This window comes from Sorex araneus, chromosome X (genome assembly GCF_027595985.1).
Source record: "Sorex araneus isolate mSorAra2 chromosome X, mSorAra2.pri, whole genome shotgun sequence".
Classification (NCBI taxonomy): Eukaryota; Metazoa; Chordata; class Mammalia; order Eulipotyphla; family Soricidae; genus Sorex; species Sorex araneus.
In genome coordinates, this window is record NC_073313.1 from 51909871 (window position 1) to 51927875 (window position 18005).

Sequence of the window (18005 nt, forward strand, 5' to 3'; positions counted from 1 at the left end):
AATCCTGCATCCAGATCCTGCGTAGCAGGAATACAGGGTGTGCAGTGCCTCCAGCAGGGGTGGATTCCAAGCCCACCTTTGCCATGGAATCGCTGTTCTTGAGTTGGCGGACTGCACGGTTTCCTGGGGTACCAGATGGGGGCGTCCCCAGCCCCCCACATTTGTGAGGGCCACTCAGAGCCTCAGAGAAGGGTGCTGGGAACGGGTGGCTGCACGGGACACAGAGGCAGCCTCATCTTTATTAAAGGTCTGTGGTAATCGGGGTCCGTGAACGCAGGGTCAGTTTTAGTGTTTTCATCAGTGTGCCCACCGCTTTCAGCCCCATTTGCTAAGCCAGTAACTCTTGATTTTTCCATTTCCATCTCTCTCCCCATCCACCACACCCCTGTCCACCCAAACAGTCTTTCCAATCCCTCTCCCCACCCATCTTTTCTTTTTTTTTCTTTTTGGGTCACACCCAGTGATGCTCAGGGGTTACTCCTGGCTTTGCACTCAGGAATTACTCCTGGCGGTGCTTGGGGGACCATATGGGATGCTGGGGATCGAATCCGGGTCGGCCGCGTGCAAGGCGAACGCCCTACCCGCTGTGCTATCGCTCCGGCCCCTCCCCACCCATCTGTCCCCACTTAGTAATTCATCCACCCACCTCCTCATCTATCATAGTAGATTTGCTCCATCCACACGGCCATTCAGCAACCTAACCATGCAGGCAGTCTCCAACCATCAGTCCACCTCCTTTACTCCTCCCTTTCACTACCAGCCAGCCCATGCCTTTATGCATTCCCCCATCCATCCATCTTCCCGCTTCCCCCTTCTCATCTCCTCTCTACCTAACTCCCTACAAATTCAGCTATTCTTTAATTCATCCAATGGCCCCAGCCCTCCATTGCCCAACTTTCTCATCATAGGTAGCCATCTGTGCCATCTTCCAACTATTTAGCCATCAGTATCCATCCTCCCATCCATCCAGTCGTCCACACCCACATCCCACTGCATCCACCCGCACACATTATCTGCAGATAGATGTGTTCTGCTCATTTGAGTGGCTGGTCCATAGCAACTGGGGACAGGTTGAGTGCAGAACAGGGTGCGTGTATGTGTGCGTTCGCACGCGTGCATGTATATGTGTGTATGTAGAGAGGGAGGGACAGACTCAAGTTGCATCCAAAGCCCATTCTCATGCCAGAGTTCTGGTTCCACTGGTGTCACCTCTCCTCCCCCCCCAGAACCCACACTGGCTAGAAAGAATGAACATAGACAGTCAGAGGAGGGTGGGCCCAACTGGCCATATGCTATTTTGGCTACAAAGCCTTACACACACACACACACACACACACACGCGCGCGCGCACACACACACACACACAATGCTAGAACACAGACCAGACCGTGGACCGCGCCCCACCCAACAGCCATAGACTCAAATGCAGAGTAGCCAGGCTTCCAAACATAAATTAACAAAATAAAAATAAAATCGAGAGTTGATCTCTGGGAGGAGGACTCATGCAGTGTCGAAGGCCGAGGCTCTACAGAGCCAGGGCTGAGGAGGAGGAGGAGAAATACCTCCCCGGGGTTCTCCTTCCCCAAGGGGCCTCTGCCCAAAGACAGGGTCACTATCACCAGCCATCAGACCTCCAACCCTTTAATGTCCAGTCTCCTGACCTCTGTGATGGAGGCGCTGTCCCCTGCGCCCCCATCACTGCCCAAGGGAATGGTGTTTTGGGGACAAGGTTGGAGCAGGTTAGGAGCATCCTGGAGGTCTTCAATTGGCTTCTCCCGAGTCTAGATCTGGGTCCGGGGACCCCACACACTCCTTGCTGAGCCGCACAATTTCCTGGGACAGAACTTCCATGTCCTAAGAAATAAAGGAATTTTCAGGGGTCAGAGAAGCAGACCAGGGTGGCATACCCACTCAGCCCACTTGTCAATGCCCAGCTCTGCCCTGTCTGGGAAGAGAAGGGATGGGGAGAAGCTCCCAGAGTCCTAGTGGTGAGCTGAGCTCAGGAACGGGATCAGAGGCGAGCCTGACATGGGCAAGGTTGGGTAGTGGACAAGGTGAGGCAAACCCCACCCCTCCCCATCTGTCACTACTCAGTTTGCTTCTGGGGGGGCAGGAGCTGGGTCTACATCTTTACTGACTCCCCAAGATGAGAGAAATATGTGGCTGGCAGGAGGTGGAAAGTAGACATGTGGGAGGCATGGTAGACATACCTGGGTAAATGGAAAACACATACAGAGACAGGTCCCTGGGTCAGAGAGGAGAGACCCATGAGTAGACAGAGACCCACATTGGAAAATGGGGGGCAAGACAGAGATGGAAGATAATTGGATGTATGAGACGTGGTGTCTGATGGAGGCAAGGACAGGGGAAAGAGTTGAAGACTGAACTAATCATAGGCATTTTGGCTGGAGGAGGAAGGAAGGTTTGGTGACAGAAAATTGACAGGTGGCCCAGGGGTTGTGCAGACAGGTATTCAGGGCTCTGGATGGCCAGAGAGGTAGGCTGAGTGGCCACACTTGCCTTGTGCAAGTGCATATTCTTGGTGAGCTGCTCCTCCAACATGTTCTGGAGCTTCTTGTTCATCTCCCGAAGGTTCTCGTCGCCAGGCTTCACTAGGTCTCTCAGGACACTGCCCAGCCCGCTGCGGTCGGTGTGGCCAGCGGCCACGGACACATCTGCAAGGGTTTAGCCTGAGAACCACCTCCTCGGTGAAGCCGGAGGAGAAATGGAACGAGACAAAGAGATTGCATCGAGGGAGATGGAGTCAGAGAGAGGGGGAAGGTTGAAGGTCTGGTGTAGGGGCCAGATGTTTCTGCCTGAGAAAACCCCACCATTTCCAGCCCCGAGAATACACTCTCGCTAGCCTTCATAGAGGCGGAACAAAAGCAGGGAAGGCTGTGCAAGTAAGCCCAAAATGGGGCAGGAAAGAGGAGAGGGAAGGAGAGGGACAGGGAAGGGAGAGAACAGAAAAGGACCCCCAAGGAGTAGGAGACAGACATCCAGAAAATAGAATTTTCCAGAGGACACAAGAATTTGGGTAGAGGTGCTGAAAGGTGCCCCAACAGGAACAAGGATGGAGAAAGAGAAGGGCAGAGCAGGACACTGGATGATGGTACAGGGGGAGATGACAGAAACTCAGCAAGAAGGAGCTGAGAAAAGAGAGGGAGGAGGGAGAGAAAAAGGGACACAGGCCCTGCCTTTCTCTCCCCACCCGCTGCCATGATTGAGCCGCAGCGCAGGGCAGACTGGAAGGAGGGGTCACTGACCGATCCGGCTGTCCATGACATAGGTCTCAATGATGGCGCTTTTCCGACACAGGTCCTCTGCCATGGAGGCGCTGCTCACCTCCAGATGCTTCACCTGTGATGCAAGCAAGCCCCCTCAGATCCCTCCATGGCATAAGGGGGAAGCCCAGGAGACTCCCTTTGTGCACCACTCTGTCCCAGGCACAGAGGGGACCAGCAGTGACCCCGCACCTTCTCCTCCAGCATCCATTTCTCCTGCTGTGTCTCTGCGAGGCGTTGGAAGAGCTCAGCTACTTCCTCATCGGAGAGCTCGGCAGGTCGAGGCGGCTGGGCCTGTGGGCTGCTGGATAAGGACTGCAGGGGGGGTTGGAAGTTAGCACCGTTAAGCACCCCCCCAACTGGATTCAGTGGCTGAGAAGCAGAACCAGGTTGAGGATTGTGCTCTGAAATTGAGACTAGAGATAAGTCTAGGACTTGTTCCTCCCTATTCCTAAAGAAGGGTGATGGGGGAATGGAGCAATAGTCCAGTGGACAGGGTACTTGCCTTACACAGAACTGACCAGGGTTCGATTCCCCAGCACCATATATGGTCCTCTGGGTCTCACCAGGAGTGATCCCTGAGCAGGACTAAGCCCTGAGTACAGCCAAGCGTGGCAAAAAAAAAAAAAAAAAACAGGAAAAAAGAAGGGAGATAGGAAGCCTAACATTATCATGCCTAACTGAGAGAAGTAAGGGAGAGTCTGTAAAAATGAAATCTAAACTTCTGATAATGAGGGGCTGGAGAGATAGCACAGCAGGGAAGGCACTTGCCTTATACTGGCTGACCTGATTTCGATCCCTGATACCCCATATGGTTCTACAAAGCCTGCCAGGAATGATTCCTGAGCACAGAGCCAGGAGTAAAACTTGAGCACTGCCGGGTGTGGCTGAAAAATCACAAAAATAAAAAATTAAAAATAAACTTCCGATAATGAAACAATGAAAAATAAATGAAATGGAAAAGGAACACTGGAAATATGAGATGAGCCAGAGTGTTAGTGTAGGATGAAAGCGTGGGCCTTGCACGTACCTGACCCTGGTTTGATTCCTGGTTCCCCATGGTCACCCAGCATCGCTCCAGCTTTGGAGGCCTTTTGAGTACTGCTCAGTTTGACCCTGAAGGCCCTGGGCACTGCTAAAGTGGCCTATGGTTGTCCCTGGCACTGCAGGGTCTAAGCTGCACTGTGTCCTGGGCCCTTACATTGAACAGCTTCAAGTTGGCTAGGAATAGCCAAGATGGGTGGAGCGCCCTGGTCCTCCTGAGCACCACCTGGGAAACCATCCCCACAATATCCCCTGCAAAAAAATAGAGGGCTGGAGACTCCAGAGATTGTAGTGCATGATATGCATGCAGGAGACCTAGACTCGATCCCTGACGCTGTATGGTCTTCCCACACTACCAGGACTAATCCCCAAGGATTGAGCTTGGAGAACTGCCAAGAAACAGCGCCCCCACAAAATAGAAAAGAAAACCAAGTAGGGGCTGGAGCGATAGCACAGCGGGTAGGGCGTTTGCCTTGCACGCGGCCGACCCGGGTTCAAATCCCAGCGTCCCATATGGTCCCCTGAGCATGACCAGGGGTAATTCCTGAGTGCAAAGCCAGGAGTAACCCCTGTGCATTGCCAGGTGTGACCCAAAAAGAAAAAAAAAAAAGAAAACCAAGTAAAAATAAAATAAAATTAAAATTAAAAAGAGGGATTTAATTTCCAGTTGACAGGAAAACAGAGAGAGGAGCAAGCCAAATGAAACTACTAGGAATGCAGCAGGAAAATCCAAAAGGTGAGTGAAAAAAAAAAACAAGTGGGACATTTTTTGCAGGTCAGCTCAGCTTATCTCTTCTATAGATATCAGGAAAAAAAGAACTACATTAGACTCAAGAGAACAAAGGGCAGGGGCTGGAGCGATAGCACAGCGGGTAGGGCGTTTGCCTTGTAAGTGGTCGACCGGGGTTCGATTCCCAGCATCCCATATGGTCCCCTGAGCACTGCCAGGAGTGATTCCTGAGTGCATGAGCCAGGAGTAACCCTGTGCATCGCCGGGTGTGACCCAAAAAGAAAAAAAAAGAGAACAAAGGGCTATAAAACAACTAGATTCCACACGTGTACAAAAGTTGAACACTAGTTTTCACACAACCAGCAATCAAGGATAGTCTGAACTCTGTTTGTGTGTGGTCACACTGAGCTGTGCTCAAGGCTTACTCCTGGTTTGTACTCAGGTATCACTGATGGTGGTCTGTTGAAGGGGGGATTGATGGGGGGTCGGAGATAGAATGAGGCTGCATGCAAGACAAGTGCTTTAGGGGCTGGAAGCAATAGTACAGCGGGGAGGACATTTGCCTTACATGCAGCCAACTCGGGTTGAATCCCCAGCATTTCATATGGTCTCCCGAACACCGCCAGGAGTAATTCCTAAGTTTAGAGCCAGGAGTAACCCCTAAGCATTGCCAAATGTGACCCAAAAAACCAAAAAAAAAAAAAAAGACAAGTGGTTTAACCCGTGCATGATTTCTCCACCTACAGGTAATAATTCTGAGGCCATCTAGAACAATTTGATTAAGGTCAAAGTACTAGATGAGATGAAAATTAACCCAAATGGTGAGGGGAGAGAAGAACTGAAAAAAATTTTTTAATAATATAACTGAGGGGGCTGGAGTGATAGCATAGCGGGTAGGGCATTTGCCTTGCATGTGGCCGACCTGGGTTCGATTCCCAGTATCCCATATGGTCCCTAGAGCACCGCCAGGAGTATTCCTGAGTGCAAAGCCAGGAGTAACCTATGTGCATCGCCAGGTGTGACTCCCCAAAAAAGCAAATATATATATAACTGAGGAGGACTTGAGCAATAGCACAGCCGGTAGGGCATTTGCCTTGCACACGGCCAACCCAGGTTCAACTCCCAGTGTCCCATATGGTCCCCTGAGCACCACCAGGGGTAATTCCTGAGTGCAGAACCAGGAGTAACCGCTGTGCATCACCGGGTCTGACCCAAAAAGCAAAAAAAAAATGAAATAATATAACTGAGGGGCTGGAGCAATAATACAGCAGGTAGGGCATTTGCCTTGCACGTGGCTGACCCGGGTTTGATCCCTAGGTGTGAGCCAAAAAGCAAAATGTGTGCATATATATACATATATATGAGGTTGAAATAAGAAAGAAGTATGGAAGAGAATAAAAGAATAAACAAAGGGGGCCCAGAGCTAGTCCAGTGGCTAGGATGCTTGCTTTGTGCGCAGTCACCTGAGCACCATCAAGAGTGATTCCTGAGTGCAGAGCCAGGAGTAAGCCATGAGCATTGCCAGGTGGGGCTCCAAAAGAAAAAAATATATATATAGGAGAAAAAATAAAGGACTTAAAGTACTGATCTCTGGATGGTAAAAATAGAAAAAAATGTATTAAACTATCTTTGGAATGTTGGAGATATAGAAGAGCGGATAAGGCACTTGCCTTGCATGCAACTGACATGCATTTGTTCCCCAGCAACCTATATGGTCCCGCGATTCCCACTCGGAGTGATCCATGAGCACAGAGCCAGAAGTAAGACCTGAGCAGCACAGCCAAGTGTAGACAAATAAAAGAAACTCTGGGAAAAAATTCTTAGTGATTTTGTTTTTTTTTTTGTTTTCTTTTTGCTTTTTGGGTCACACCCAGCGATGCTCAGGGGTCACTCCTGGCTTTGCACTCAGGAATTACTCCTGGCGGTGCTGGGGGACCATATGGGATGCCGGGGATCGAACCCGGGTCGGCCACGTGCAAGGCAAACGCCCTACCCGCTGTGCTATCGCTCCGGCCCCTCTTTGTGATTTTGGAAGATAGTATACTGGTCAGGGGCATATGCTTTGTATGCTGAGAACCCGAGAAATCACCATGTGCTGCCCCAAGCATTGCAAGAGTGGCCTTGGTGGTTCCCAGTACTGCAAACCTGAGCAATACCAGCGTCCTCAGGACCTAACATCGAGCTGTCAGACCCAGTGGGCTGAATATCATCCGGAGTGACTCCCTGTCCCACGGAACACTGATTTGGGAAATTGCCCACCCTCCAAATCTTCATGTCTTTTAAATTTTCCAACAATGAAGTAATAAAAAAGTTATTTCCAAACCAAAGATGTGGTTTAGCAGTGGATCTAATGCCCTGAATATCCGGTCCCTCAATCACTGCCAGGAATAATCCCTGAGCACAGAGTCAGGAGTACCTCTGAGCACAGCCAAGTGTGGCCCAATTGACAAAAAATGTGAGTGCCATTCTACAGCAGGAGAGAGCGGCAGCGGAGAGAAAAAGAGGGTGCCATGGATTTGGGTAGGAAAATTTGGGGCTGTGGGCTCTTGCATGCCTCTTACCCTAGCAGGAACAGCTGAGGTCTCCTTCTCCCGCAAGATTTCCCGGTAGCTGAAGGAGGACACGCTACTACTGTCCCCTGTCTGGGTCCGGCTTGGGGAGTGCATCTCTGACAGAACCAGCTCCTCGAGGCCTGGGCAGAGAGGAAAGAATAAGCTGAGTCTCAATCCCCCAAGGTCCCATAGCATCGAGTGGCCGGAAGAGGCAGAAATAGATTTGACGGAGACAGAAGGCAAAGAGACACTGGGGCCAGGGGCAGGGTGGAAGCCTACACTCGACAGGGAGAGGCCGGAACAGAAAAGCTGCCTCCAGAGCCAGAGTGATGGTACTGCGGGAAGGGCATTTGCCTTGCACGCAGCCAACCCGGGTTCAATCCCTAATATCTGTATGTTCCACCTAGCACTTCCAGGTGTCAGTTTTGGCCCCAAAATAAAAAAAAAAGATTTAGGCACTGTGGTTTACTGGTAGGATTTTATTCTTAACGCTTTACTGACTTGTAGCACCCCCTCCTCCTCTTTTTTTTTCCTTTTTGGGTCACACCCAGTGATGCACAGGGTTTACTCCTGGCTCTGCACTCAAGAATTACTCCTGGCGGTGCTAGGGGGACCATATGGGATGCTGGGAATCGAACCCGGTCGGCCACATGCAAGGCAAACGCCCTACTCACTGTGCTATGCTCTAGCCCTTCCCCTCCTTCTCTTGAGGACCCACATCCCCCAGCATTGTAGTATTCTCTTCCCTGCCTATCCTGCTCTAACACTAGCAAGTTTCCTACTGGACACCAGTTCTCAGGACACATTAGTATCTCCCTCCTCATTGTTCCGAGATAAAACTGTTTCACTTCCAACAACAACAAAAAAGATGGAACTGTGGACACACTCAGACTTGGGGTCAGAAAAGAGTTAGAGGACACAGGGGTGCAGTCACAGGCAGAGAGAGAACCCTAGACACAAGGCAAGCAGAGGCACAGAGAGCCTGGAGAAGACAGAGCAGAAAGAAAGAGAGAAGATGGAGACAGACTCTGGCAGCCACGTACCTCCATCTCAGGCTATTTGTTGAGTCCTATACTAACCTGGAACCCAAGGGAAGTGGAACCCCTCCCCTTACAAATGGGACTTCCAGAGAGAGCGCCTAACTGAGACATTGATTTGGTGGGAGATACATCTATTTTAACTTGTCACTTAGATAAGAGGGGCAGGGGTTGGAGCGATAGCACAGCAGGTAGGGCGTTTGCCTTGCATGCGGCTGGCCCGGGTTCGATTCCCAGCATCCCTAATGGTCCACTGAGCACCACCAGGAGTAATTCCTGAGTGCAGAGCCAGGAATAACCCCTGTGCATCACTGGGTGTGATCCAAAAGTTAAAAAAAATGGGGGTAAGGAGCAGTTTTTTTTATTTGTTTGGGGAGGCCACACTCAGCAGTTCTCAGGGTTTAGTCCTGGCTCTGGGTTGGAGCGATAGCACAGCGGGTAGGATGTTTGCCTTGCATGCGGCCAATCCGGGTTCAATTCCTCCATCCCTCTCGGAGAGCCTGGCAAGCTACCAAGAGTACCCTGCCCACACAGCAAAGCCTGGCAAGCTACCTGTGGCGTATTCAACATGCCAAAAACAGTAACAACAAGTCTCACAATGGAGATGTTACTGGTGCCCACTTGAGCGAATCGATGAACAATGGGATGACAGTGCTACAGTGATAGTCCTGGCTCTGTGTACTGGGAACAGGACTAAGTGGTGCTGGGGATAAAACCTTGGTCAACCTTGTTGAATGCCTTAACCCCTGAATCTGCCCACCTGCCCTCCCTCCCTTCTGAACGCTCCCCTCTCCCTTTCCTCCTTCTTTCTTCCCTCCCTGTTCTTTCCAAACCCCTCCTTTTCTCCTGCTCTACTTTCCCTCCTTCCCTCTTTCCCTCCCTCCATCTTTTCTTAATTTCTCCCTTTCTTCACACCCAACAGTGTTGCAGGACGGGTGGGTAAGGGCTATTCTTGACATGGTACTCAGCTGACCATGAGGTTCTAAGGATGGAACTCAAGTTTCTTTCATTCAAAGTATGAGCTCAGCCCAATGAACTATCTTCTTAGCCCTTTATTTTCTTATATAAAGATAATGTAATTTCTTTTTTTAACTTTTTGTTTTCTTTGGGGCCACCCCAGCAGTGCTCTGGCCTTACTCCTAGCTCTTTGCTCAGGGACCATTCCTGGTCAGCTTTGTGGGACCATATGGGGTGCTGGGGATTGAACCACATCAGCCATGTGCAAGTCAAGTGCCCTATCTACTGTACTATCTCTCTTACCCCCTCCTTTTTTTTTTTGCTTTTTGGGTCACACCCGGCGATGCACAGGGGACACTCCTGGCTCTGCACTCAGGAATTACCCCTGGCGGTGCTCAGGAGACCATATGGGATGCTGGGAATCGAACCCGGGTCGGCCACGTGCAAGGCAAACGCCCTACCCACTGTGCTATTGCTCCAGCCCCACCCCCTCCTACTTTCTAAATGTATTTACAATGTATTTCCTCCAAGAAAATATCTGAAGCAATTCAAATGTTTTTGTTGCATCTTCCAAATCCTGTGCCAGAAATAACATGATTTTTTGGGCCACACCTGGTGGTGCTCAGGTCTTACCCCTAACTCTGTGTTAAGGGATCACTCTTGGAGGTGCTCAAGGGACCATCTGCAGTGCCAGGGATAGAATCAGAGTCAAACCCATGCAGGGCAAGTATTGTAACCCCTGTACTATCTCTCCTGCCCCAATTTTTTGGTTTTTGAGCCAGCAGAGTGGCTATGCTCACGGGTTACTCCTGGCTCTGTGCTCAGGGACTACTCCTGGTGGGGATCAAGGGACCAAATGGAGTGCCAAGGATCCAACCCAGGTTGGTCATGTGCATGTCAAATGCCCTATCCACTGTACTATTGCTCCAGTTCTAACACAGATTTTAATGCCACAATTCTGCAGCTAGACCAGTTCACTAGCTCAGCTGGGAGGTGTTCGAGGACAAGATGGGGTTACTATCAGGAAACCTGGACCTGAGTATGGGAGTTCAGCCTACATTTACAGAATGAGAATGAGAACAGACACAAGAGATTTAGAGCCACCAAATGGGGAGTGTGGGGGAGTGTCTGTGAGGGCAATGGGGAGGCAGAGACAGAGAGATACAAAGAGATAGAAAGTCAAAGAGATAGGGAGAAGAAAAAAGAGGAGAAAAGGAGAATTATGACAAGAAAGTAGGAGAGAGAAGGCAGAGAGAGATAAAGAGAGACAACAAAAAGAAAACAGTGGGTATAGTGAGTAGGGGTTTGCCTTACACATTGCCCACCTGGATTTCATCCTCCTGACATCTCATATGGCTCCCTGAGCACTGCTAGGGGTGAACCCTGAGCACAGAGCCAGAAATAAACCCTGAGAATTGCCAGGAGTGGCCCAAATCCCAGCCCCCCCAAAAGGAGATAGAAAGGGAATAAGATAGAGAGATAAGAGAGGAGAGGAGAGTATGAGTGCAAAGCAGCAGAACGCAGACAGAGAAAAAACAGAATTCCAAGTACAAGTGCACGAACCCTCACCAGAGCGGCTCTTGCTGTTAGTGAGAATGTCCTGCAACCGCTCTTGCAGCTTGTCTGCCCGTTTCCGCTCGAGGTGCAGCTGCCTCTTGAGGTCCTTAAGCTGTGGGGTGGGTGGTGGGAGGTGGGGGATGAACGAGGGTCAAGTCAGAGGTGGTGGGAGGGGGCAGTTGTGGGGACCCACTGGGCTCTTGGGAAAGTGGGGGCGTGCTCAGCCAGCCCCTCCAGCGTACCGCAGCACTGCCCTTCTTCTCTAGGATTCGCTGCCCGTCCACGGTGTCCTTCACTTCCTGAGGGTGGGAAAGAGAAAAAGTGTGGTTGGTGGTACTGGGATGGTAGGGTCACACCCCTGCTGCACAGCACACCAGGCCAGCCTGTGTCTGGGGAGCGGGGAACACCAGAGATGGGGGACCAGTGACCTGTTTCAGGGTGCTGATGGTCTTGAGGTGACAGTCCCGCTCCTCCTGGGCCTGTTGGAGTTCAGCCCGCACACCCTGCAGCTCCTCCTCCTTGCTCTATAAAGCAGAGGTGTCAGTTGAAATCATAGCCAGACAAAGCCTCAGCCTCCCCACAAGGGCCTCGTGTTCCGGTCCTGGTGCCTGTCCCTGTCTGCACAGACCCAGGCCCAAGGGCTGCAGGTACCTTCAGTTCCCCAGCGTGCTTCTCCCGACACTGCTGCAGGGCCTCATCTTGGTCATGCTGCTGCTGCTGCAGCGATTCCTGCAAGACATGGCCCAGGTCTGGCCAGGCCCAGGTCCCTCACCCCACAGGACCCCAAAGCCTGGAAGGGGAGGGAGGGACTCCAGCGCGGAGCGGGGTTGGGGTGGTGCTTAAGGTGTGCAGGGAAGACGCTACAGTGGCAGCACACCTGGCCCCTCCCTAGCACTGACCAACATAGGTATGGACGTTTCATTTATTTGGGTTTGGGATCACACCTGTCAGTGCTCCAGACTTACTCTTGCCTCTATGTCCAGGGGTCACTTCTGGCAGGGATTGAGGATGCAGTGCCGAGGATCGAACCCAGGTTAGCTGTGTGCAAGGTCCGCGCCTCACCTCCACTGGATGACCTCTCTAGCTACCCCTGTGCACTTCTGTTGCATCTTATGAAACAGTGCATACCTGCTGTGTGCCAGGACCAGGGTGGGGATCGCAGATATATTCATTTGTCCTCCCCTAACACCTTGATAGCCTCTACTATTGCTCCTTCCCCCTTGTGACTGATGCTGAGGCACAGATAGGTCAGAGTCCTTGCCCAAGGTCACACAGCAGTAAGTGACTAGGCCAGGATTCGAACTCAGGGATGCCACTGGTCCCTGGCAGCTGGTGCTCTTTACTATCACACAGCACTGCCCCTAACATACTATCTGGAGTCTTCCCCACAATGTCAGTAAATATTCTTTTTTGAGGGCAAGACTAAGTGAGAGAGCGAGAGCAAGAGAGAGTGATCCCACAGGCTGTGTGCATGCTTCACATGCAGGAGGCCCCAGCTGGATCCCCAAGCACTGCCAGGAGCAACTGCCAAAGCTAGGTTGGGAGTGAACCAAAAACCAAACCCAACCCCTCTCCATGTAATTGGCACTTTGGCTATTCTGCTGGGGTGCTGTTAAACTGGAGAAAGGGGAAGCTGTGGGGGTTCCCCTCCCCAATTTAACAGCCTTTCAGAACAGCCCAGGGCTTGGCCACGTCTAACTCACCTCAGCCTCCTTCAGGCGCCGCTCAAACCAGCCCTTGGCACCATCCATTGAATGCACTTGCGCTTGAAGCTCTTCCACTGTCTGCTGCAGGTTCTCTAGATCCCGTGTGCGTGCCTGGCAAACAGCAGTGCCCCATGGGTCAGGTGGCAGGAGGACCTGACCCTTCTTGCACACTGTCCCTGGCTCATCAGCCAGGCCTTGCTCCCACCACCCACCTTCTCCTCTCGGATCTGTCCGCGGAGCTCCTCCTCCTGCTGTTTCTTATCTTCGTGTAACTCCCGGAGTTCACGCTCGTAGCGGGCACGTACCGCCAGCATCTCCTTCTCGTGCCGGAGCCGAACTGCTCCCAGCTCTTCCTTGTGCTGGGATTTCTCCTGCAGCGTTTCCATGGCCAGCTCATCCAGCATGGCCTTCCGCTTCTCAGCACTCTGGGGCGGGGAGGTGGGAGGCAAGGGGGAACAAAAAGATGGCAGTCAACCTCCTTCATCTGACTTCAAACTACCTACTTGCTATGCCCAGGGGCAGGTCAAACCCCACCTCCTCCTCTCCCCATAGAATGTCAGCATTCAGCCATCCACATGGAACTGGTCCCTACCCAGCCCCTCTGCTCCTATAGGCCTCCGGTCACCACCTGCCCCAGCATCCCCAGTCCAGACTGCCCTTTTATCCACCCCAGAGTGACGCACCTTCCGAGCCTCCTGTAGTTCCTGGGTCAACTGCTCTTTCTCCTGCCCAATTTCCTGAAGTTGTTCCAGCAGTCGACTATTGGCCCGTAATGATTCCTAACATGGGGACCAAGAGGGAGAGTTCGATAGCGAGTCTCCAAGAGGGATAGGTCACCCCGGGTGTTTCTCATGAACCAGAAACAGGGAATACTCAGTTTGGGGCCTAGAGACAGCTCAAAGGGATGAGCATCTGCTTGGCATGCACAAGGCCCTGGGTTTGTCCCCAGTACTACATGGCTTCCCAAGAAACAAGGGTATAGCCTGGTGGCCCCCAGAACTGTTGCTCTCTCTCCCAAAATAATAATAAAGACTGCCAGTTTGGGACCGGAGAGATAGTACAGCAGGTAGGCTGTTTTCCTTGCACACCACTGAACCAGGTTCACTCTCTGGCATCTAATATGGTCTCTTGCGCAGTGCCATGAGTGATCCCTAAGTGCAGAGCTGGGAGTAAGCTCTGAGCACTGCCAGGTGCAGCGCCAAAACAAAACAGAACAAACAAGCAAACAAAAAGCCAGGTGTTCATACTCTTACTTTCTTAACATCTGACTTTGAAGTTGAGGATGTTTCCAACTGTGCAGTTAGGTGTGGCGATGGGATTGTAACTGGTCATAAGAAACGGGGCAGGCTGCTCCCTTTCCTCTTGTAGAAATGGTAGGAAAGAGAAACATGATCTACAGGCAGCATGAGCAAGCATCTTGGATGCCAAGGGAGAAGCCTTGTGTTGAATTTGGCAGAGGAGTAATGGAGACAGAAGCTGGGTCACTGGTAATAGGAAAACCATCACTCTATCCTTGGACAGTAAACCTCCCTGGATTCTGACACGGGAACAGTATTTCCATCTGCTTCAGCCTGGTTCCTACCATGAGATCAGAACGGCTGTTCCCCCAACTCACTCAATCCAGTGTCTGCAGTCCTAACAGAACAGGGAGTAGGGCGTTTGCTTTGCATGAGGCCAACCCAAGTTCGATCCCCCAAACCTGATATGGTCCCCTGAGCCAATAAATTTTGCTCATCATCAGGTGAACACTTCCTTCTCCGCAAAATGCTTAAACCCAGTGAAGTGACATGATTTGATCTAGGACACACAGAAGCTAAGAAGTTCAGATGTCTGACTTTTCTCAGACCCTGCTGACTCCACAGACTTTTGCTGGACCTTAGGTGTGACTCCCCAAGGGCAGTAAGAGGACAGTTCAGAAGCAGAGGTGTCACCTGGAGCTGGGAGTTGAGGTCATCTTTCTGTCCCATGAGATCCTCATACTCAGTCTGCTGCTGCTGCAACTCGGTCGTGAGACCAGTCGTCTGTTCCCGGAGGATGTTCAGTTCCTGGGTCTTAGATGTTTGGATCTGGAGAAAGCGGCAGTGATGAGAAGTGGAGAGAAAAGGGCAAAAAAACAATCAGTGAGAGCCTCTGAGTTTCAGAGACCAGGCCAGAGGCAGGAAGAGAGCCAGGAGAGAGGGGATTTCAAAGCGGGGTGGGGATGGAGGGAAAGTGAAAGAAAGAAATCAACAGGAAAACAGATGAATGTGGTCATTCACACAATGGAATGCGAAAGAGAGAGGAGAGCAGTGCAACATGTGTATAAACCTTACAGAGAGAATCCTGCAGGGAAGAAGGCCAACACCAAGGACAGCGGTTAGGGTGCTTGCCCTGTAGATGGCTAACCCAGGTTCGATCCCTGAACCCTATATGGTCCCCTGAGCACCATCATATAGGAATTATTCCTCAGCTCAAGCCAGGAGTAACCCCTGGGCATCACTAAATGTGGCCCCCAAATAGAAACAAACCAAAAAAGGAGTCTCTCTTTGTCTTATAGGAAACAAGAACCAGCAAAACTGACCTACATTGGCTGGCTGTTATAACCATCCAGCTCCAAGTAATAACCACTAGAGGCACTGTAATTTCTGGGGAAGCCTTAACTGGGGAAGAAGTAAAAGGAACCTTCTAGGGTCTGAAAATGCTTTTTATCTTGAGCCAGCTGAAAGATAGAGAGGCAGATGGCAGACACAATGATGGATGGAGGATTCACTGAGTGTCCATTGAAGATTAAGACACTTCCTGGACAGTATCGGAGATAAATTTGAAAGGCAAGAGAAGCACAGATGAATGAATGCCAGAGAGAATGGAGAAAGCCCCGGGCAAGTAAGAGGATAGTGAAACAGAAACAGAGGCAGGGCTGAGAAATAACTCGAAAGGCTCATGCTTCGCATGCGGGAGGCCTTGGGCTGGATCCCCAGCCTGGCAAGATTCCTGAGGATGCCTGAGAAACGAGCTGGGAGTAGCCCCCAAGCACGGCTAGGCATAGCCCCCAAACAAACAAAACAAAACAACAACGAAACAGAAATAGCGGCAGGATGAGCACAGGGCCAGACCACTGTGCCCTGCTACAGCCTGGCGTTGGGAACCTGGGGAGGGCTAAGCAAGGGCTCCCAGGCATCCAATACCTGTTCCAGGGCAGCCAGGCTGGTCCTCAAGGCATTGTTCTCAGCCAACAGCCCTTCCACCTGTTCCTGAGCATCTGCGCTCTGCACGGACACCTGCTCCCCCCCCCACGCACACACCAAGTGAGAGCAGATCCAGGGCGAGGACTTACCTGCATCTAAGAAAGGAGGCCACAGCCACGGGCCAGCCACAAGCCCGCTGGGAACCAAGGAGCTGGACGGCTAGGAATGGGTCTACTTTGACCATACCTTCCCCCCACCCCTGGCTGCCCCCAGGTTCAAGGTCCACCTCCCAGAACCCTCCCTGAACACCCCAAGCCACGGACCTGATCTTGGAGGGCTTTCAGAGCGGCTGCATGCTCCAGGCGCTCCCCCTGCTGCTGATCTCTCAGCTCTGCCAAGCTCTGTGGGGAGCAGGGGAGGGGAGCCCTCAGCCTCCCTGGGGTGACAGACCACAGGAGCCCCCCCTCTGTGACCAGCTGACCACATAGTCCAAGCACTGGGAAGTCCCTGCCAGCCCAGCCATCAGTCAGCTCAGGCTCACTCGAATTCTTGGACATGACCACCATGCCCACCCCCGGTGGGTCTGTCGCTATGCTCCACCCCGATCTCCTGCTCCCCAAGCGCCTTGAACACACCTGGGCTCCTGGGCCTAGCTCCTGGGGCGTTTCACACTCACTCTACTACCCACAAGAGCTTTTGCACTTACCCAGGTTCCAGCTGCAGGGTCCGGTGTTTCTGTCACACCCAGTAAACGGACAACAGCCTCACAGAGACTCCTGCTCCCAAACCCCCAGGTTTCCCACTACCGTCACCCCACTCCTATGGCCCCCACTCCCAAGAGTCTCCGGACTGTAGGGCTGGAGCCATAGTACAGCGGGTAGGGCATTTGCCTTGCATGTGGCCGACCTGGGTTCGATTCCCAGCATCCCATATGGTCCCCCAAGCACCGCCAGGTGTAGTTCCTGAGTGCAAAGCCAGGAATAACCCCTGTACATCGCCGGGTGTGACCCAAAAAAGCAAAAATAAATAAATAAATAAAAACCAAACCAGAGTCTCTGGCTTGAGAGGGTTCAAACTCTAGATCTCTTGGTCACCAGTGCTACTTCAGTTTCAGGTCCTTGCACTTTGCTGCCCCTCTCCTCCCTGCCTAGGAGAAGCTTTAGAGGCCAAATGAAGGAGGACCCACTCCTGAAACACACTTTCCCAGACTCTCAATCTCAGATCTAAGGGTCTTTGGACCCCCAAGCCACCACAGTCCCCATGTCATGGGTCCTCAGAGTCATCGTCACTAGGGGGAAACCTGGAAGTTTTCAAATCACAGGGCCAGAGATCCTTGTAGCCAGAGACATAGGAAAGAAATTATCTGGCTACAATCCTTGTAGCCAGAGACATAGGAAAGAACTTAAGGTCCTTGCCTTGCACACCACTGACCCTGGTTCAATCCCCAGCACAGTCAATGGTTGCCTGAGCACTATCAGGGGTCACTCCTGAGCATAGAACCATGAATGCTCCCTGAGAACCACCAGTTGTGGCCCAATCCCCCATATAAGTAAATGCAATTAAAACATGACCAACTCCCCACCCTCCAGAGAGCCTCATGCCCATATAAGCTCTGGGTATTTCATACAACAGCTTGTTAGCAGGCCATACCTGACTGTGCTCAGGGCTTACTTCTGGTCTTGCACTCAGGGATCACTCCTGGAAGTGCTCAGGGGACCCTACGAGATGCGGGGGATGGAACCGAAACTGGCTGCGTGCAAGGCAAGCGCCTTATATACACTGCCCCAGTTCTCTGGCCCTAAGTTTTTTCTACACAGTGCCCAGAGATCTCAGGACCACTCAGACACCGGGGGTGTTAATACACTCAACCTCAAGGCCCACTATTCCAGTGTCAAAAGTTTTTTGTTAATTTTTTTTTTTTTTGCTTTTTGGGTCACACCCAGCGCGATGCTCAGGAGTCACTCCTGGCTCTGC

The 18005-nt window shown here is 51.7% G+C and overlaps 1 protein-coding gene across 8 annotated transcripts in view; it reads right to left on the reverse strand.

Annotated features, from left to right (window-relative positions):
• Positions 1–1433: 1433 nt before the first annotated feature.
• The window catches only part of GRIPAP1 (GRIP1 associated protein 1), a 32309-nt gene continuing 15737 nt past the window's right edge, over positions 1434–18005 (reverse strand). For 3 of the 8 annotated variants that reach the window (XM_055122211.1, XM_055122208.1, XM_055122207.1), the window contains 15 exons: positions 16355–16432; positions 16032–16124; positions 14799–14933; positions 13551–13646; positions 13080–13292; positions 12865–12978; positions 11813–11890; positions 11590–11685; positions 11404–11460; positions 11168–11273; positions 7620–7750; positions 3477–3599; positions 3267–3360; positions 2521–2675; positions 1434–1854 (listed from right to left, as the gene is read on the reverse strand). In XM_055122211.1, coding sequence (XP_054978186.1) covers positions 1762–1854; positions 2521–2675; positions 3267–3360; positions 3477–3599; positions 7620–7750; positions 11168–11273; positions 11404–11460; positions 11590–11685; positions 11813–11890; positions 12865–12978; positions 13080–13292; positions 13551–13646; positions 14799–14933; positions 16032–16124; positions 16355–16432 — 1662 coding nt within the window. In that variant the 3' untranslated portion in view covers positions 1434–1761. The remainder of the gene's footprint in view (positions 1855–2520; positions 2676–3266; positions 3361–3476; positions 3600–7619; positions 7751–11167; positions 11274–11403; positions 11461–11589; positions 11686–11812; positions 11891–12864; positions 12979–13079; positions 13293–13550; positions 13647–14798; positions 14934–16031; positions 16125–16354; positions 16433–18005) is intronic. The other 5 variants (XM_055122213.1, XM_055122212.1, XM_004606439.2 and 2 more) reach the window with 4 other exon arrangements.